General features: G+C 42.6%; 2 protein-coding genes across 5 annotated transcripts in view; one reads left to right on the forward strand and one right to left on the reverse strand.

The window, feature by feature from the left end:
* LOC144934725 (E3 ubiquitin-protein ligase MIB2-like) overlaps positions 1-22480 on the reverse strand; it is a 66975-nt gene that overhangs the window by 5546 nt on the left and 38949 nt on the right. For 3 of the 4 annotated variants that reach the window (XM_078860796.1, XM_078860795.1, XM_078860794.1), the window contains exon 21: positions 2928-3079. In XM_078860796.1, the coding sequence (XP_078716922.1) occupies positions 2928-3079 (152 nt within the window). Of the gene's footprint in view, positions 1-2927; positions 3080-3253; positions 3351-22480 lie in introns of all 4 variants that reach the window. The other variant, XM_078860797.1, reaches the window with a different exon arrangement.
* On the forward strand, positions 6668-21963 carry LOC144934727 (glycine receptor subunit alpha-2-like). Its single transcript, XM_078860798.1, has 10 exons — positions 6668-6703; positions 6849-6932; positions 8717-8820; positions 10216-10283; positions 11316-11539; positions 14064-14146; positions 16096-16233; positions 16663-16877; positions 17690-17842; positions 21744-21963. The coding sequence occupies exons 2-10, from the start codon at positions 6871-6873 to the stop codon at positions 21888-21890; spliced, it is 1194 nt and encodes a 397-aa protein (XP_078716924.1). The 5' UTR covers positions 6668-6703; positions 6849-6870; the 3' UTR covers positions 21891-21963.

The raw sequence follows: 22480 nt of genomic DNA on the forward strand, positions 1-22480 counted from the left end.
GGTTTGTCACGGAAACAAAATGCGCCAATTAGTCACTACTTTACCACACTGGTGTCTGTTGGAGATTAAACCCAGCAACATTTACAATTCGAGTAGCGTGAGGTTTCGCTGGCGATTACAACCAGCTTCATAAGGCGACAGCCTGATGAAGTATTTCAGTGTCAAACGTAAATGCCTACGTTGCAAAATGAGAACGGCTTCCAAAGCACGGTTATGACAAACCCTGGCCACGGCGAACGGCGGAGTGATGTTTGACTCCCAGCTCTTGCCCCCCCCCCTCCCACCTTCGTCGACCTGCATGGTGAAGCATGATCAAAAACACCACTGCAAGACGGACGGAGTTGTGGGGAGGCGTTCGTTGGCGGTGAAATGACAAACAGCTGTGAATTATTACCAAAATGGTCAGCAGTCTTGCACTGTCCGCACTTGGCGATCGAGACATAATTGTTATCCGGGCCTGCAGCCTTTATCACTGTATTTGATATTTTCCTTTGAACTTTAAGAATTCAAATAATTATTAGTATCATTCACAGTCCTTTGTCAATCCATTATCTTTGATCATTAAGTGTATTGAGTTGTGTGTATATTGAGTGTATATGTGTGAGGCATTGTGGTGGAGTGATAATTTAATTCCACCCCCAGTGATTTACATTCATTACTAGCCACAGCACAAGTCAGTGGTACGTGTTCCAAGTTTTCCTCAAGGGGAATCACTCTATATTGGGTGTCTAATGCAGTGTGCCCTTTAGTAGGGGTATGGATTTGAGGATTGCCAGGGGATAGGGGTTAGTGTGACAAGATGTTCAATCCCAAGCCTGACGCCTACTGTACATTTGGAGTTTGCATGTTCTCCCTATGGGCGCGTGGATCGTTCTGCGGGTCCTCCGGGTTTTCCCTCCACATTTAGAAACATTCGTCTAGAGTATTTGGCTGCTATAAATTTCCACGTAATAAGCGACTTCATTGGGCTATCATGTGTGGCCAGATCACTTCTGAAAAAGAGCTATATAGCTCAGTGGGCCTTATCTGATAAAATCTAAATTAGTTTTCGTTAATAAAAAAGGGGAGCAAGAGAAGGATTGTAACCGGTCTCGAGTTTGCTTGTGATGAATCGATACTGCTGAAATTATACATTTCCAGAAGGCCTTGTGTCCAATGGGATGTGTAAAAATATTTTCTTTTGATGTTGAGAGATAGGTATGTGTCATGGGATCTCCTTTGCCAGTACCAAAATATGATCATAGGTTTTTCCCCTTTTTTTCTGGCAATGAAAACAGGTGTTAAATTGTTAACACTAAACTGAAACCTTTAACAAGGAATCATGTCTGCATTAACCACAATGCTTGTGGTCAGAATGCAAACAAAAAACTGACTGATAATATATGCACACGGTTTGAGATGAGGCTCAAAAGAAAGCTGTCTCTGGTGTGGACCAATCAGTTTCAAGCAGAATGCATATTATCAGAGTATCTTTATTGTTTGCATTCTGACCACAAGCATTGTGGTTAATGCAGACATGATTCCTTGTAAAAGGTTTCAGTTTGGTGTTTTCAAATCTTAACACCTGTTTTGTTGCCAGAAAAAAAGGAAAAAACTATTATCAGATAGGTATGTGACCGATATTGTTAGCTTATTGATTATATTATCATGTACATAGAACGGGCTACACCCCAGTAATATATCCAATGTTGCTCTTGCTTTTCACAGGTTTTTATGAAAATCGCAGTCAAGAGTTTGCTCCATCGCGCGAGTGTAGAGTCTAGCGGTCTTATATAATAAGCACTCTCATTTAAGCTTATGCTGGCATCCCTCCAAAAGCGTGATATGTCCACATCTGTTGTTGGTTGCACAAGAAATATGAAAAACGTTTACGTGGTCACCCCTTTTTCCCTGTCACCAAATGATTCATCTATGTGTCTTCGGCAGCTGGAGAGAGTATGCACGCTCCAGTTGGCCCTTGTTGTTCCTACCACTGATGGCCATACCTGAATCTCAGTTTAAAAACTGTGGGGTAAGGACTTGCCCTTCAGGGTCAATGTTTACTGGTCACATGTGATGTTGCCTGTGATGTGCGGCTCACATTCATTAGTCCCTCTTGTCTTGTTAACTACCGAACGCGACCCAATGACGATATCATATGTCACCCCCCCCCCCTATGTAATACGAGCCAGATTTAATTTTAGAAGGGTGCTGATGTGTGCAAAGGACACTTCATGTTTTATCTGGCCAAGAACTCGGGCAGTTACAGCGTGTGCCATCTGTTGTTTAGCGTTGTGTGTGAGCTCACTGTATTGGGCTTTCAGTGCATTAAACATCAACAACTGAGTGGCTGGTTGGCATGCATTTCCCAATTGAATGGGGAAATGGTTAACTATTTTTTGCAGTCTCAGGTTCACTAGTCTTTTGGAAAAATTCCTGGTATTCCCATGCAGCATTTGTAATTATTCCGGTTTTTGTGCAATTTTTTTCCCCTGGCCATTAAGACCATGTGATTTAAGAAGGTAATTACAAAATGGTATGCTTGACTCTTACTGTTATCTAAGGAAAATGGCTTGGGGAAACGAAATAGTTATTTTATTAAGTTATCTACAATCATATGGACGAAAGATCTTAAAATACATTCACCATGTTATTTGTATGATACTCGTGGTGTGGATCAGAATTGTTTTATATAAAAATTGATGTCAACTTTTGTCACTCGTGGCTATTGCACACAGAGGTATTGAGTAGTCAAAATACATTGTTATATTACTAGATAAGTAATCGTTTGTAAGTAAATACACATCCATGCTTGTGCAGATCTTCCAGATTAAACAACTACAATAGTGTACAGTATTTCTGGGTTATATCTGAGGACTAAACTGCATCTGAAATGCAGTGCAATCTGGAGTGTGTGTGTGTGTGAGGACATGCGGAGTCCACGTTACCTTTGCCATACTTGTTGCCGTGGGTGCCACCCATGCGCCAGTCAAAGTTCTGGAGGCAGATGGGCTCCACCATGTCCTTGCTGGTGCCGTGGAAGAGCAGCATCTCCCTCACCGCTTCCCCACTGGAGCGTCGCTCCATGAACTGTCTCCGTCTACCAGAGGCCAGAATGGGGCACATGTCAGACATGGCAGATTTTTATCAATGGTAATTATACTTTTTGGGTTGTGGGTAGTAAAACAGTGTTTTCTCTGTTGAGAAACTGACCACAGTTCTATGACTATGGAATTTATACAACCAGTTTAAGGGCTTCGATGTAGATGAGCACCTCCCCATTCCAATGTCTCCTTTTGTGAAGGAAGCAGTTGGTGGCTTTCATGGATGAGATTACTTTCGCAAGAGCCAGGGCGACACTGGGGGTGAATCTGTACAGAGTGCAAGGGTCACGGGCTGAGTTAGAGATGGGGAGGGAGGAGGTATGGATGTATGAGGCTGCAGTGGTCATACAGACTTGTGGGAAATTATGATTTGTTAATTATGGTAATGATGTACATTTTATATCGAGGCAAACGGAGTGGAAGTATTATACAAAGTGACAGAACATTTTAGAATCAATATAGGTGTTAGATATGAGAAGAAAAAAAAAGATGTATTCTTGAATCAAATCTTGACCAATAATCGTGGTAATTCGTGACATTTATGGAAGGGTGAACGATTACACACCTCTTAAAAGCCTCGTATTTATACTACTGTAATGGGTTAGATTGAGGCGCACACTCGACTTGGAGGCAACACTATTTATTAACACACTAGCTTTACTACCCGGCTTCGCCCCCGGGACTTGGATTCTTGTCTTGGATTAATACACGGCCTACGCGGAGGGTGGGGAGGGGATGCGTGATGTCAGCAGGCACACTGCGTAACGCTGCCGCATGCGGGTGACATCAGATGTGACGTCACCGCTCACTTGCCGTGCAAAATATATCCATTATTGCGCTCCCCCCCCCCCAAATACAAAAGTATTTTTTTATACTTTTGCATTGTGTACAGTCTGGAAGCTACCCACATGCCAAATTTCAAGTTTGTTGCATGTCGGGAAGTATGCTTGACATTTTAAACAGACACACATTCACAAATTTCCCTTTTACATATATATAGATAACACCAACGTGAACACTATACACTTTCCAAATCTCACTAACACTCGGGGAACACTACACAGCGTGACCGAGGGCAAGTGACGGCTGCCTGGTCACGAACGACGATCGGAGACTTGAGGACTTCTCATTGCATCTTCATCCCGGAGTAGAACAGTCCAGCTCCCCGTTCACACCCTGCTTATAACCGCTCCAGCGTGGCTGGCTCCGCCCCAGGCCACGCCCCCCTTCTCGATCCTTCGGGAAGGTCCGGGCCCCCAACCACGTGACCGCCAAGCTTCCCCCTGGGGCCCACGGCCCCCCCTTTATCCGGTCACGTGTCCTGTTGGGTTCACAGGAGTGCCACGGCCTGACACGACCCCCGTGACACCCGGCTACAGCCCCAATACCGATCCGACACGGTAGTGACGTCATATGTCCCTACGATCGTACAGTCCCGACATAATAGTGACGTCATATGTCACTACACTACTATTAACCCAATAGCAGTTGCTTTCCTTCCAAACCGGCTTTTTGCAGCCAAGTTTGTTATGAGTGCGAGCTTCGTAATGAAGATGCCTATAAACATTATCCACAAATACAAGTCACCACAATTTATTTTATAACCATGCAATTAATACAAAAAAATACTGCATTGAATTCAGCACCTATGGAGTGTAATGAAACAGTCTGAATCAATCATGCGTGTGACATGGAAGGCACGAACGACGATACTCAATGAGTTGATTCATCATTAAATCTTCCCGACCACACGCCCCCATGCAGCAGTGGCGAACTTCCACAGCGAGCAGTCTGTGATGCTTTGAAGGCGTCATCTTACACGGCTACCCACGTTGGCACTGAATCTACGTGCCACCATTACACAGTCCACTGCCAATGTGTGAGTTTCGCCATCTACTGGTGGAATTAACATTTTACAGCCATTCCTTTACCAAGACATAGGAATCCGGTACGTTTCATGTGCATGCGAAATAATGTGCAATATCACATAACCATCACGAGAGCATGTGGGTTCCAAAAGCAATAAATAAAAACAATAGAAGTCTGGTTTGAGCCCAATAAATTATAGTTTATAGAGTGATGGAAATAGTCATATTGAAGTCTATTGTCTTAAAACACAAGACAATACTGTATCTATAAAACGTCTGAGTGGCTACTCTGCAAAATGAGCTTGGAGAAGCATTAATTTGTTTGTGGTCTGATGCAGTTGTGGATGCGAATCCCAAATCTGAGAGGACATCGCACAACACTACCCACAACTTCGACTATTCACGTGCAACAACGCAGCCGTCACAACTTCTCTCCTGCAACTTATCACGCGTCAACAACCTCGATATAGCTATTGCTGATGCCCCCACCCTATCACACGAAATAAGAATAAAATGATGAACAATTAACATGCTTATGGCAGCGGAAATTCCATACACAGGAAACAGGTTTTTACTTCCTACAGGGTGGCCCTGATTTTATCCACCCGAGAAAGAGAAAGAGCTGAGCCAACTTCTAACTTGGATCTTAACTTCAAAACTTCCAATTATGCATCAATGTCTCTACAAACTGTGAAATCTCGCAAGATGAGAAACATTATCTTCTCTGCGATCATATAGCCTACGATACAAGCACTGTATGGTCCATGTATACTTGACATCTGTGTCCAATTCTTCCTATTACCTGCAATTATCCACATTCTGCACAGTGGAATGGTTTCTTATTATCCACATGTTTATCATAGATAAATAGTTACGTGAAAATTCCACCCTATTACCAGTGGGATATATGCAATTTCTTGAACATGGTGCTGAAAAAATAGCCTACGAGATTTATGTGTAATGCAAATATGCAGCCACCACTCAAGGGAAAATGTCCACCTCCACGCACCCAGGCAGTATAGACATTAAATCTTGACTAGTATAGTATGGACATTGTGGTAATTCACAGCAGATTTCAATATCTACGGACATCTTTTTGCATATACTGTAGGTGGAGTTGTGTGGAAAATTCTGATTTCCCACAGGTTAATCCACACGTAATGTCCCGCGTGGCCCTTTTCTCAGCTAATTTTAAATAATAACTCTGATTATCTGTAATTATTCATCAGCAAGTCGACCCTAATATCCGGAATGTTTTTCACAGATATTTAGAGTAAATATGCGGATAACATCTCAGATAACAGGGTCATCGGTGTTAATTCCCCAAATCGCTGAGGGTAAAAGTAATTATTACTGTAGTTTGTAAAAGGATGAGTCAGTGTTGGGGAGTTGTCAATTGCTGCTATAGCAAATGCAGTCTTGAACTCAAGGCTGGTAGCCACAAGGCCAAGCCAACGCCAAGGCTGGGAGCCTTTACACAGAGGCGAGTGTCGAGGCCAACGAAAGCCGGATTCTCTAGGTTGAGGCGAGTGTCGAGGCTGGTGCCTTTAAGCCAAATCATGTGACCGAGGTAACACCCCCGAGGCAAAGGTCAAAGACTGGCTCCATAGCAAAAGATAAACAATGAGGCGGCCATGTGTTGGGTTACTGGCATTGCTGCACACGTCCATAAATTCCTCAGCACCGAGTATAAATACACGGCCCAAATACAACTGCAAGCAGAGAGCTGACATTGTCACATGCTTCATAAAGGTTTGTCGGATGAGTACAACCGTGGGACTGAAACGGCTTCGAATGCTATTGTAATAAAAACACACATAATGGAAAAGCAAGTGTAACAATATGTCTCGTAAATAAGTTTGCAGCAGAAGTTTGAATCATTTTGTTTTCCCTGCAGGAAACAAATTACCTCGCCAACCATGGCCCAATGGATTATAAACTCTCTGGCCGTCCTGTGCTTTTTGAGCAGTCACACAACAAGGTAAGGTTGGTAAAACACATAACAAAACAAGGGCTTGCTTCTTTCACAAACAGAACCTGCATGTCAGCATGATCGTCAACATTATCAACGTCACGTCATCGCACGCTCTAGAATTGTCAGTGGAGTGTTACCGTGAATCTCTGAGTAACCGTTATCTTAGTATGATGCATTCTATGCTACCCATGGGAGGCCTCGCTGACTGATTTGAGTGAACAAAGGGAATTCCCCGGGAAAGTTCCGGTTCTCAAACAAAGTTGTTAATGATGCAAGAAACAAAAATATTGATCACAGCTTGATATACTCGCGTTGCCAAAAAGTCGGTTTCCCCCAATGTCTGGTATAAAATTGCAAAATCACCACTGCAATCTGTACATTTGGCCAGTCTATATCGCAGATTGACTCCAGGTAGTTTTTCTGCCAATAAATGAAACACACTTCATACAAGCCTTCAGCTTACTGTTTGTATAAAGATAGCATTTAAGTATCATCATTGTCTTGTGACTGATCATAACCAAATGCATGAGTGTACTTAAATGCAGTGTTGTTCAAGCACAATGGGCAGAGTTAGAATGAAGCAACACACAAATGCAACCGTCAATGCAACCAATTCATCACGTGCGAGACGGACAATATTGACAAGACGGTACAAACAAAAACAAAACATGACCCTTGGAGAAATCCCTGGGGAGTGGAGGATCGTTACCCCCCCCCCCCACCGTTAATAACACTGGTCAACAAAAAAAACATTTTTTTCTGGCCTGGACTTTTGCAGCTGTTTTAGACTAATTTCAGGGTGCTGATTCCAAATCTGATCTGAGATTTGCTATATCACATCTCATTTTTATGCTATCGGCATACCCCATTTTAATTGATTTTACCCGAAATTAACTCTGTCACTTAGGATTGCAAGTTGTTGAGTCAGTGACTGCTTTAGTGTTAAAATATGGTGCTGTATTTTTAGGATTGTGTGTTTATAATATAATTTTATGTAGATATCCACATTTATTTAATATTTTTCTTCTGCAGTTTCTATTGAAAATGCAATATTTGATATCTCAAAAACCTGATGTGATAGACAAAAAACTGATCAGCACCCCAAAATTACCTTAAAACCGTTGGAATACCTTATGCCAGAAAAGTGTGTTGACCAGTGTAATTGAAGCATGAATACATGCCACTGGCCTATCGACTACAACATAAGGATGCCACGGTAGCGAGAGGTGAACTACCTCGCCTGGTATACAGGAGGTAGTGGGTTAAAACCTGATCCCAACCCTGATGCCTGCTGTATATTTGAAGTTTGCATGTCTCTCTTCCCGTGGTCGTGTACATTTTTTTCCGGGTCCTCCAGTTTTTCCCTTCACATTTGAGAACATGTGTTTAGAGCATTTGGCTGCTATAAATATCCACGTGACAAAGCTAATTCGTTGAGCTATCATGTGTGGCCATGTTGCTTCTGGCCCACTGAGCTATGTAGCTTAGTGGGCCAGAAGCAACCTGGCCACACATTAGCTGGTACAACTAAAACACCTTTTTTACAAGGAGTCATGTCTATGCAAACATGACTCCTTGTAAAAAAGGTGTCAGTTTTGTTGCCAGATAGAAGGGTAAAAAAACAATTATCATATTTTTACTGGCAAATGAGGTTCCAATGGTGGGGAACTAAAAATGGCTTAATAGTTTAAAATAATATAAAAGTGTGTAGTTTAAAGTATTACATCCTAATGAGGTGTGCCTTTGTTACTCTAACAAAATGTATTGAAGTAATATATTAATCATTGCAGAGCTGACTCGACCACAGGTCCAAATCTCTCACCCTCTGAGGTCCTGGACAAGCTCCTGGGTCCATCATCTGGCTACAATCACAGAGTTCGGCCTAACTTTGGAGGTATCTTTGTTGTTTTTATTTGTGACAATACTATGAGGTGGTAAATATACACCAAGGTAAGTGTATATTACAGTATAGAGACACATCATCACAACTGTTTGGTGGGATGCAGGGAAATGTGCTTGTGGAAAGAGAATCGCAGTGACGGTGTAATCTGGATTAAGAAACGATGTTGTCCCTCTAGATCAAAGGTTTTTAACCTTTACTGCAGCCTTGCACCCCGTTGGTTCTCAATGGTTAAAACAGGTACAATGTAAATAAACACGTAGAGGTTTGATGAAACAAAATAGTTGTATCTTCTTGGTTCTTTCGGTAAAGTCACGTAGAAGGGAAATAATAAAAGAATAAAAATAAAACATAATAAAATTATTCTCACGACGTTTCGGCCACAACGCAAGCAGCCGCCCTCAGGTGAAGACCAGGTCTGTCGGGGAGACAGCGTCTGAATGAAACGCCACCACGCTTGGAGCGTATATTTAATAGTACGGGGTAGACCCGTGTGATGTAAGGGAAAAAAGTTTAGCTGGAAGCATATTATATTTTTTGCGACATATAATTGTAATGTATTACTTACTGTTAGTAGCTCAGCTTATTGGAGAGTATATTTAGTATACTGATGATACTATGTAGTTTATACTTTCGTTTTTACGTGGTTGTTTAGTTACTGCAGCTACATACTATTAACATGCCTTCCCTTTATTAATGCTTCCCCTATCCCCTCCCTTTGATGCTGCTAATCCTGCATAATCCACGGGCATAATATGACTTTGAAACCCCCCGCCCACCTCCTACGCATTTCACAAGTAGTACTAATCACATACCTGCATTTTCTATAAATATGCTGAATTCCTCTTGATATGCAAATTATTTTGTCAAGGCGCCCTTCCCCCCCTTCCAACCCAGCTTAAATATACGCTCCAAGCGTGGTGGTGTTTCATTCAGACGCTGTCTCCCCGACAGACCTGGTCTTCACCTGAGGACGGCTGCTTGCGTTGTGGCCGAAACGTCGTGAGAATAATTTTATTATGTTTTATTTTTATTATTTTATTATTTCCCTTCTACGTGACTTTACCGAAAGAACCAAGAAGATGAATCCCTGCAGTCACGAAAGCTTTAAATCGAAATAAAATAGTTGTACTTACGTGTCCGTGCTTAATTTGTCTTTTGATAATTTACCTTCTAAAAAACATATGGCCATGTCTCGCACCCCCCAGAAAGGGCATCTCGCACCCTCAGGTTAAGCGTGCACCCCGGGTTTTTATTAAGAACCACTGCTCCAGATGAAAACGTCAACATTGGAGCGTTCTGTGTTTGATGCGTTAAACACGCCTGTGAGGTGAACTCACGCAGGCATTACGAGTCCATGACATCTCTTATCTGCGTGCTGACTCGCAGGGCCTGCAGTCAACGTCTCCTGTGAAGTGTTCATCAGGAGTTTTGGGTCCATTCAAGAGGCCACCTCGGTAAGTTCCACTAACGCGTTAACCCAAAGGAAAACATCACAGGCCACCCCCGCAACTATGACCGAATTGGTTCCTGGACAACGGTTGCAAGTCGAGCAGTCGTAAGTCGGGGGTCACCTGTACCTTCATCAATAGTCAAATAGAGTACTGTTCCAATTAATTGATTGTTTCTCACTGCAAGCCTGCAGCCAAAACTCAAGCACAATATTGAGTCTTAAGTTAAAATTGAAGACAATTTTTTTAATTGAAAGTTAATGCTTGTATTTCACAGTATCATTGTGGAAATGAAGTCTTAAAAAAATACTTGAAGTTGCATATTATTAAATAACACGTTGTTAAATCTTGACTTAAAGCTTTCGTGACTGTAGGAATTCATATTCTTTGGGTATTTTTGTAAAGTCACGGAGATAGAAAAAATAATAACAATAAAATAATAAAAATGAAAATAAAGTGAATAAAAAATAATAAACATATCACGACGTTTCGATCGCAACACAAGCAATCGTCATCAGGAGAAAGAAAGAAAGAAAAAAAAGAAAAAAAGATTGCTTGTGTTGCGATCGAAACGTCGTGATATTTGTATTTTTTATTCACTTAATTTTAATTTTATTATCATTTACTTTTTTCTTCTATCTACGTGACTTTACCGAAAGACCCAAAGAATATAACACGTTGTTATAAAGTACATTTAAAGAGAAGACTGTAGCGATGTAAGCCCTGAGGAGGTTTATTGAATGGTCCCAAAACTGAAATATTTGGCCAACACCGATTACATTGCAGAGTTACGTTATTAGCAATGGGAGGAGGAAACCGGAGACCCGGAGGAAACCCATTGCAGAATAGGGGGAGGAGAACGCACAATCTGTGCACAAAAAAGGCACCCGAGTTGAGAATTGAACCCAAGATATTCACGCTGTGAGCCATGCTTGTTGAGAACACTAAACGATAATTTATTACATTCGTGGTGACAGTCATGATAAAGTTGAGGATGGTCAGCAATGATTAACGCTGACCGTGAAATGTCTCCACCAGGACTATCGCGTGACAGTCTACCTGCGACAGAGGTGGACTGACCCACGGCTGGCTTACAGCCACTACCCTGTACCCTTACTGCATCTCGACCAGTCCAACATCAAGCACATCTGGAAGCCTGACCTCTTCTTTGACAACGAGAAGAGTGCGCATTTTCACGAAATCACGACTGACAACAAGATGCTGAGGATCACCAACAATGGCGTCGTTGACTATGCCATGAGGTCTGCAAGCACAACATTCCCACCAACACTGCTAGCTGGGGCTAGCTCGAGTGGTATGCAGTGGTAGAACGAGGGAACAACAGAGTATGACAATTATGATGGTGAAGTGGCACGACAAAAGGACACAGGCACATTGCCATAATGTGGTCTTTGTAATGAACACCAGAGTAAAGAGCTGTATAAGTAACACAGCAATCACTCATCGTCATCATTAGCCGTGATCAAACCACTGGTGGATGAAGGCCGCCCAATCTGCCACCACCTCTCACAATCTTGCGATTCCATGAGGTCTGCAATATTGTAAGAGGTGGCGGCACCTGCACATGAACTGATCCCATCGCCCCTTCTCCTAGGTAGGTGACCTCTTGGATGTGTCTTCTTGGTTCTTTCGGTAAAGTCACAAAGAAGGGAAGTAATAAAATAATAAAAATAAAACATATTAAAATAATTCTCACGACGTTTCGGCCACAACGCAAGCAGCCGTCCTCAGGTGAAGAACATGTCTGTCGATAAGACAGAGTCTGAATGACACGTCCTAGGCTTGGAGCGTCTATTTAAGCTGGGAGGGAGGAGGAAGAGCGCCTTGACAAAAGAATTTGCATATGAAGAGGAATTTAGCATATTTATGGGAAATGCAGGAATGCGACTAGTGCTACTTGTGAAATGCGTAGGAGGTGGGCGGGGGGTTTTCAAAGTCATATTATGCCCATTGATTATGCAGGATTAGCAGCATCAAAGGGAGGGGGTAGGGGTAGCATTAATGAAGGGAAGGAATGTTAATAGTATGTAGCTGCAGTAACTAAACAACCACGTAAAAAACTAAAGTATAAACTACATAGTATCATCAGTATGCTAAATATACTCTCAATAAGCTGAGCTACTAACCGTAATACATTACAATTCTAGGTCGCAAAAAATATAATATGCTTCCAGCTAAACTTTTTAAACTTTTTCCTTACATCACACGGGTCTATCCCGTACTATATACTGCCATAGACAAACCCAACATTAAATTGTATACTGTATTACTATACACTACCCTATGTCTTAGAATAATACATAGTGTAATATTACACTATGTATTATTCTACTCACCCAACTGTATACCACACTGCTGTATATTCACTATACAATTACGATACTATATATTACCTTATACATTGTATTGAACATTAATACTATAGCATAGTGTATAATAATAATGTTTAATACAATGTATAAGGTAATATATAGTATCGTAATTGTATAGTGAATATACAGCAGTTTGGTATACAGTTGGGTGGGTAGAATAATACATAGTGTAATATTACACTATGTATTATTCTAAGACATAGGGTAGTGTAAATTTCGATTTAGTAGTGTAAAGTAATACAGTATACAATTTAATGTTGGGTTTGTCTATGGCAGCATATAGTACAGGATAGACCCGTATGATGTAAGGAAAAAGTTTTAAAAGTTTAGCTGGAAGCATATTATATTTTTTGCGAGCTAGAATTGTAATGTATTACTTACGGTTAGTAGCTCAGCTTATTGAGAGTATATTTAGCATACTGATGATACTATGTAGTTTATACTTTCGTTTTTTACATGGTTGGTTAGTTACTGCAGCTACATACTATTAACATTCCTTCCCTTTATTAATGCTACCCCTACCCCCTCCCTTTGATGCTGCTAATCCTGCATAATCAATGGGCATAATATGACTTTGAAAACCCCCCGCCCACCTCCTATGCATTTCACAAGTAGCACTAGTCGCATTCCTGCATTTCCCATAAATATGCTAAATTCCTCTTCATATGCAAATTCTTTTGTCAAGGCGCTCTTCCTCCTCCCTCCCAGCTTAAATAGACGCTCCAAGCCTAGGACGTGTCATTCAGACTCTGTCTTATCGACAGACATGTTCTTCACCTGAGGACGGCTGTTTGCGTTGTGGCCGAAACGTCGTGAGAATTATTTTATTATGTTTTATTTTTATTATTTTATTACTTCCCTTCTACGTGACTTTACCGAAAGAACCAAGAAGATGAATCCCTGCAGTCACGAAAGCTTTAAATCGAAACTCTTGGATGTGATCCTTTCCTATGGCTGCCAATCCGTAATCATTTTTTAACCAATGTCTATCGTCCCTTCTAGCCCTATATAGCTTTTTTACAGAAGCGACCTGGCCACAAATGATAGCCAGTGGTTTATCACTTGGAAATTTATAGCAGCCAAATATCCGGATAAATATCCACGCGACCACGAGGAGGGAGACATGCAACTCCAAATATACAGCAGGCGTCAAGGTCAGGATCGATTCCACAAACTCCTGTATACCAGGCGACGTAGTTAACATCTCGCCACCATGGTGCCCCTACTGTTCCTGCTTCTGTCTCAATATAATTCCAAGGGTGCATAGCATTCACTGTTGAGGTCAAAATATGTGTCTGCAAAATTGCGAAAACCCCATAATTACTAGGGAATCATTGCACACTCACCGCTGTAGGCATGCCCTCCTTACTTGATGTGTGCTGTCTCAATACAGGCTCACGCTGACCCTCTCCTGTCCAATGGACCTGCATAACTTCCCCATGGACACACAGATGTGCGCCATGTACCTGGAAAGCTGTACGTAACATTCCATGTAAAATATCTAGATTAACTTTACATCACATGTTATATGAACATTTTATTTGGAATCATCACTATCAGCTATGTTCTGTCCGCTGCTGGATAAAGGCTTCCCCCACGTCATCCCCATGCCTCACGGGTCCTGTAATGCAGGAGCTGATCTCGACGCTCTATCTCTGCAGTGGTCATCCTTTGGGGTCTGTTTCCTCCTTTGTCTGCCATTCTGTCACCAGGCTCATCCATCGGCCATCAATCTTTCTTGCGACGTGCCCTGTTCAAGCCAAATTATTTTTATTAACGGTCTATAAGATCTTGATTTGAAGCTTTCGTGACTGCAGGAATCCATACTCTTTGGTTCTTTTGGTAAAGTCACGTAGGGAAAAAAATAATAGATCACGATGTTTCGATCGCAACACAAGCAATCGTCATCAGGTGGGACAACCACAGTAAGAAAAAAAACTGCTGAAGTAGGCGAGAGATCTGCCGTGGCACGAGGTTATATAGGCCTCGGTAGTAGGGGGGGAGAAAGAAGTGGGGGGGGGGGGCAGAAAGTGGACCCCGAATTTGTTCTGTGATCCACCTTACTATTTCTGTCTCTCAGCATGTATCTCTCCATGCTTATTTGAATATTTTAAAGATTTTATTCCATGTTCTTTGTCAAAGTCCATGTTTCTGATACATACGTCGTGGCAGCTGATATGCCCTGATTGAAAAATGTCTTCTTTAGGTACATTGGTATGCTGCTTTTTTTAAGTCAAATTTTGCAAAAGTACCCCATCCTACTTTCAGAGGAGGGAAGCAGCAAAAATTAAGTTCGTAAATGATAAATCGCAAACAGCAGACTTCTTAGAGAGCAATACAGAACCATAACATACGTAGGTATGCATTTTTATCTTCTTTCGCACTGTAAGTAGCCAACAGCGCTAATCGGAGGTGCGGACAGCACTAATTGGAGGTGCGGAATGCACTGTCTGCTTCAAATAAACAATCTTTTGACTAAGATAACCAAAGACTCTTCAAAAGCCAGCCAACAATGAGAAGAAGCTTGTTTTATAAAACATGCTGATACCATTGACCACATCTATACTACCAATTACATTCCAAAAAAGACAAATGAAAATCAAATCCCATCATTGATAGCTTTTGGGGATTATTTGCAGTCCTCAATGGAGCTCTGGGCTACGTTTATGCATCCAAGTCACAAGTGATAAAATACGTGACAAGACACACAGGAGTCCTAGCTGCTCCTCCACGCATTATCTGGTGGGGGAAGAAGATGATGAGCCGAAGTCTTGTGCCAAGACAGAGAAGCAACAGTTCAGGCACACGTGCAGTGTCATTGTAGCCACTGCAAGATCGAAATTAAACAACTCTTTTTTATTTAACCAGGTAAGGCCTACTGAGCGACACAGTTCTTTTTCAGAAGCGACCTGACCACAAATCATGGCTCAACGAAGTGGCTTATTAAGTGAAAATGTATAGCAGCCAAATACTCGAAATTTGCGTGTTTATTTTAAATGTGGAGGGAAAAACCAGAAGGCCCGGAGAAAATCCACACGACCACGGGGAGAACATGCAAACTCCAAATATACAGCAGGCGTCAGGGTCGGGATCGAACCCACAACCTCCTGTATTCCAGGTGAGGTAGTTAACATATCACCATGGGCCCTACATTGGGGAGTGCGCGACTGCAGCGTAAGAGCGTTCGCAAGTCGAGTTTTACCATCTCCCATACAAATTATCCGCCAAATCTTCAACAAGAGATGCAAACCCCACATTTTCTACGAACAAACAGGTTTCACGGATAAAAGGATGAAACGTATGAGGGCGCTGTGCTGTATTTCTCAACACACATACGTGCTGAATATAGTTAGTGTGGTAAATTTTGGTCACCAATATAACTTCGCGTGCCGTTTGTGAACTTCTCAATTTTCACGACGCCGCAGTCGGCTACACTACAGCGGACATCGTCTTCCACTGGAACGGACCTACGCCCGTGTCTCTTTTTCAAGGACTCACGCTTCCACAATTTGTGCTCAGCAACAAAATAAGCACTGGCTCCTGCACAACGACTTACAGCACCGGTACGATCACCACCCAGAGTGGAACGCTTGGACACCCACCACCACCCCCCACCACCACCTCTCATTCAAGTTTGGGGAGGCAGAGGGAAAACTGTCGAGTGACTGATAATTCCTTCATCGTTAGGAACTAAAGTGTTTCTAAATATAAAGCCTTATGAGAAAAGTGATTCTGTACGTGTTCATCGAGTAATTACGTTACTAAGTTAAATTTAATTCCCAATTCTAAGACGTTGTAACCATTTCTACACAATGCTTCTCCATGCATGTCTCTGCATTTTTTTAAAAATGCGTTTCAAGTGTTGCTTTGTATGCCCTTTCAGGCTTGATAGGCTTTTAGCTACAGTAAAAGGATATGTTACCAGAAGAGGCATTTCCTTTTAAGTCTAACATAGGGTTAGCATAACAGTGGCACTTCTATTTTTTCCACAGGTTCATTTTCATGCATTTTCGCAAAGTTTACTCTGCACCGTGAGATGGGCTTCTACCTGATCCAACTCTACGTGCCCAGCATTCTCATCGTCATCCTCTCCTGGGTCTCATTCTGGATAAACATGGAGGCAGCCCCAGCCCGTGTGGCGCTGGGGATCACCACGGTCCTCACCTTGACCACACAGAGCACGGGGGCAAGAGCGTCACTGCCTAAGGTCACCGGAAAAATCCTCACTGTGGCACAAACTTCACCATACCCCACAACAGCGACGGTCCCACGGATATAACTCTGACGATTACGTGAACTCCGGTGGCGTCCGGCAGGCCATCAAACAAGCATGGTCACATCACGTAGCTTTCAAATGTGCTTCTGCGGCCGTCTGGAACGCTCTTCCTTCCGATATTAGGAAGCCAACTGGAGGGATGCACTTTTAAATAATTGAGATTGAAAACAAATTTCTTCATATCTGATCTGTGTTTAGATTGTTGACCTTTCCCCGCACTTCCGATTCGCATAGTTTGCTACATATGGTACGAAAGAAGTTCAACGGACATACATACATCATAAGTACAATTCTATAGAGTAATGGTGTATCCATGTTTTATCTCTTAACGATAAGACCCCTGTTTAGCATTTTAACATGAGCACTTTATGATTTTGTGCCACTGCTGCTTGTCTCCTACATCACCGCATCGCGCAGCTTTCAGATGCGCTTCTGTGACCGTCTGGAATGCTATTCCGATATTAAGAAGCTACTGGAGCGATGCACTTTTAAATCATCTCGTTTGAACACTCATTTCTTTAGAACTGCTTTTTGTGTTTAGTTTGTTGTCCTTCCCCCGCACCTCGGATTATCACGGTTGGCTACGTACAGTGTGAAAGAAGTTCAACATACATGCATAACCGGTACAATTCTATAGCGTAATGGTAAGGTGTATCCATGTTTTATCTCTTAACGATAAGACCCTGTTTAGCATTTTAACATGTGCACTCATTCTGAGTTTTGTGCCACTGCTGCTGCTGCAGGTCTCCTACATCAAAGCGGTGGACATTTGGATGGCAACGTGCCTGCTCTTCGTGTTCGCCGCGCTGCTGGAGTACGCCGCAGTGAATGTAACATCCAGGCAGAGCCAGGGGTTCATGAAGAAGGGCAGAAGAAGCCAGAAGCCCATCGACCAGGTGAGTTCTCACACTCAGCTACACATGCTCTGCTTTTATTCACGTACTCTAGCCAGTGTGCAGTTACAGTATTCGACAAAGCCCACCCCGCCTTTCTATCCACAGTATGATTTAACACAAGGCATTTGGGTACAATCCTATTTGGGTAAAATAATACTTGGCAATATAGATTTTAAATGGGCATCTAAATGTAACAAGAATGCTAATTAAAGTTTGATTGCATTGGCAACTAAGATAAAAAGTTCAAATGCCGTAAACCATCAGCTCTGTACCTGCCGAAGGACAGCCATAGCTCTTCACTCTGCACTCGCTTGATGCCGCTTAATCACAGCATTCTATATTTCCATCGTCTTCAGAAACATGCGACTCACTTTCCTGAATTCTCTGGACCCTTTGTATCGCATCACAGAGCCATATGGCCCACCAGCCTCCAGGTGGCATGCAGTGAACGTATACAGTGCACAAGAGACACATAGGCGGTTGACAAAATCTCATATAGTGTTAAAAACACAAAGGTGCATGTGTAATTTTTTTCAAGTACATTTTTAGGTCCTTTGTAAAATCTGTTTTTTTAACACAGCTTGTGAGTAAAAAAATGTCAAACATTCTTTAAACAGTGTGATTAGTTCCTGTGAGCAATAATTTAACTTAACCAATAACAGGGCACATGTTTCACGTGAATCTGCATGCAATTAGAACATGGTGGGGAGTGTTGCTGCTGAAGTAACGCTGCCTTGGATCGAAATAAAGACAAAAATATTAACGACAGCATTCTGCAATTCATTAATTGCAATACCGTCAACACGCGCACACACGTGCTGACACACCAACAACAACAGCCGCCATTCACAGCGAAGTGATGGTGACATCACCATGGTGCTTGTGCCATGCGTATGTGCTGTCATTCATACATGTGTTAACATGCATACACACGCTGACACGCACTGACACGTACACTGGCACACACTGACACCACAGCAATCACCGCCATTCGCCACGACGTGACGGTGATTGTGTGCTGACGTCATGGTCCAAATTTGTCAATTAAAAAATACCCTCATTAAACATGCTCCATACCACTCTTGAAAATTAGACTATCCTCATTGTCTTTGGAGTTCTAACCTGGGTGAGACAAAATGACTTTGCAACTGGATAAACACAAACACACATACAGACTATTGGGGCAAGCGGTGATTTTTAGACACATTTCTAACAGTGAAACAAATAAAAGGTTTGAATATTACAAAATATAGCAAATGATCACAAAGTGTTAAAATCTCATCCATAATATGTATAACTAATGTGTAACATGTTGTATCAACAAATTTTTATTTTTTAAGCATCTAAACTTTTTCAAAAAGTGAAATTTCTTGGCCCTTTTTGAGGTTCTAGAAATTTCTTGGAGCTGAAAATTATAACGACTTTTTGCCCTCAGTCAATTCACTGCTGGATGAAGGCCACCCCACGCCATGTTGATGTTGGGGGTTGTTTGACCATACCTGACAACGCTGGCCAGTGCGTGTTGGTGAAGGTGGTGGTCCAGGACAGGTTCAGATATCACTCGCTGCTGATGTTCGCTGTGGCTAGACTAAGTTCTCTAGGTTCACAGTGCAGGGCACTAACCACTGCTGCACCAATCCCTTCAACTAAAATATATAACAAACTAGCAGAAGTACCCGGCGTTGCCCGGGTGAAAAAGATATTTCTTAATAACCTTACATATATACACACCCTCACCACTCACCACTCACCCTCACCATTCACCCTCACCACTCTCCCTCACCACTCTCCCTCACCACTCATCCTCACCAATCACACCCTCACCAATCACCACTCACCACTCACCCTCAACACTCACCCTCACCACTCACCACTCACCCTCACAATTCACCCTCACCACTCTCCCTCACCACTCATCCTCACCAATCACACCCTCACCACTCTCCCTCACCACTCTCCCTCACCACTCATCCTCACCAATCACACCCTCACCAATCACCACTCACCACTCACCCTCAACACTCACCCTCACCACTCACCACTCACCCTCACCATTCACCCTCACCACTCTCCCTCACCACTCTCCCTCACCACTCATCCTCACCAATCACACCCTCACCAATCACCACTCACCCTCAACACTCACCCTCACCACTCATCCTCACCAATCACACCCTCACCAATCACCACTCAACACTCACCCTCACCACTCACCACTCACCCTCACCATTCACCCTCACCACTCTCCCTCACCACTCTCCCTCACCACTCATCCTCACCAATCACACCCTCACCAATCACCACTCACCACTCACCCTCAACACTCACCCTCACCACTCACCCTCACCACTCAACCTCCCCTCACCACTCACTAATCACCACTCACAATCGCCACTCACAACCGCCCTCACCATTATATTTTTGGCCCAGTCAACGCCGGATATTTCCCATTCGTAGCAGTTTATATCAACTCTATAACCAACTTATATTAAAGAGGAAGCGCGATCCTAAAGTAATTTACAACCTTCGATTAGACTGATTGGCCGTGTCGGGTGGTGGAGGGTTACAACACATTAATAAATAAGGCGATCTAAACCCAATAACGTTGTTTATGAATAATGGTCGCGAAAGCCTACGTGTTACAAATTGACAAACTTTACTTAATAACTAGGCTACAGTCTACATTATAGACTGCCAGTACACCCACCCAGCTTAATAACCAGGCTACAGTCTACATTATAGACTGGCAGTACGCTCACCCAGCTTAATAACCAGGCTACAGTCTACATTATAGACTGGCAGTACACTCACCCAATTTAATAAGCAGGCTACAGTCTACATTATAGACTGGCAGTACGCTCACCCAGCTTAATGACTATTTGTACAGTCAACATTTAAAGAATCGATTCTTGGCGCGTCGGGTTTAAAAGTAATTAGACAGTTGTTTTTTCATTGGTATGTAATGTTTGAAAGTTTTCATAAAATTTTAAATGTATTTTCCCCCCGGGCAACGCTGGGTATATCGAGTTTATACCACAAAGTCGTCGCTTGACACGGGTGGGGTGTCGAGGCCTAGTACCGTGCAGAGCCTCCGGCCTCGCCTAGATTGCCCACCCGGCTGAGGCTGGGTACCGGGGCCGTTCCCCCCCCCCCCCCCCCGCGCTACAATAATACTGTGTAATCGCTATAATTGTATTATCTACCGACCCTATAATAGTAATTGCACACATTGTGGTGGGGAGGGAGTGAAGAGGACGCAAACTTTGATGAATTTACCTCAGAGTCGCGTGGTGGGTGTCGAGGCCTAGTACCATGCAGAGCCTCCGGCCTCGCCTAAATTGCCCACCCGGCTGAGGCTGGGTACGGGTGCCGTTCCCCCCCCCGCCCCGCGCTACAATAATACTGTGTAATCGCTATAATTTTATTATCTACCGACCCTATAATAGTAATTGCACACATTGGGGTGGGAGGGGAGTGAAGAAGACGTGAAACTTTGATGAATTTACCTCAGAGTCGCGTGTTAATGCGTGCGCATATTTTTAACGGGAATTAAAAATGGCGTCCACCCCGCAGCGAATGCGTCGCTACCCGTTGCCAGGGGCAACCACCGTCCAATGAAACTGCGTATGGTCCGGCGACACACAGACACACACACAGACAGACAGATTTGCGATTTTATATATATAGATGTATCTTACCATCACAATTTTTACACTGAATGGTCTTCTTCCTGTTAGTGACAGTAAAAAGCCTGTTATTATTTGTATGTAATATGTTAGATATGGTTTAAGGGGTGACATTAATAAAGCAAAATATTCGTGTATTTATTTCTACAAAGTCAGTGTGTGTTGCCAATGTAGCTTTGCATTTTTTCTGCAGCAAGTCTCCATTATCATTGCAGGAAACCGAAGAAAAGAATCGGAAAAAGTTTGTTGCCTGTGCTCAAACCATCGACAATATCTCACGACTGTTTTTCCCAATTTCATTCCTCATCTTTAACGTCATTTACTGGGTCACCTTCAAAGTGATGCTCAAACGGGAAGTTTAAGGATCACGTCCACTCATTTAGAAATTTGCATGTGGGGCCCATCCAGTGGAAACTATTACACACTATCCCTCTACATGCCATGCTAAACTGTGAGACCGAGTCATTCTAAAGTCCATGACTCACGTTCTGCAAAGTTACATCCTCTGGTCCAGCATTTGCAGCAGTTAATAAAAAAAGGTTTCAAAAGTCAAAACGTTTCGTCATGTGCTTTTGAGTGAAGAGCAGTGCTCACCGCGAGGTTTAGACAAAATAATCGGCAGACATCTCACATCGACGCAGTGTGCCAAGGGCTATGGGGAAGTACCAACACAATTCCATGAATCCACAAAAAAAAACAATGGATTCATGGAATCGTGCGGCACATGACTATCAGTTAAATTAATCTGCAAGAAATTTGCAGCTTATTAGGTTATAATTATTTCTAAGATCCAAATGGAGAACATCTGCCATATTGGTCTATATAAAAGGATTCTGCATTGTTTTAACTTAATATCCGAGTCTAAAACTTCTGCTTAACAAATCACGCTGTAATGACGCAAAACAATATACATTTCAAAAATAATTAAAATCTTAGCTTCCTGTGGCTCCGC

This window comes from Lampetra fluviatilis, chromosome 11, assembly GCF_964198595.1.
Source record: "Lampetra fluviatilis chromosome 11, kcLamFluv1.1, whole genome shotgun sequence".
NCBI lineage: Eukaryota > Metazoa > Chordata > Hyperoartia > Petromyzontiformes > Petromyzontidae > Lampetra > Lampetra fluviatilis.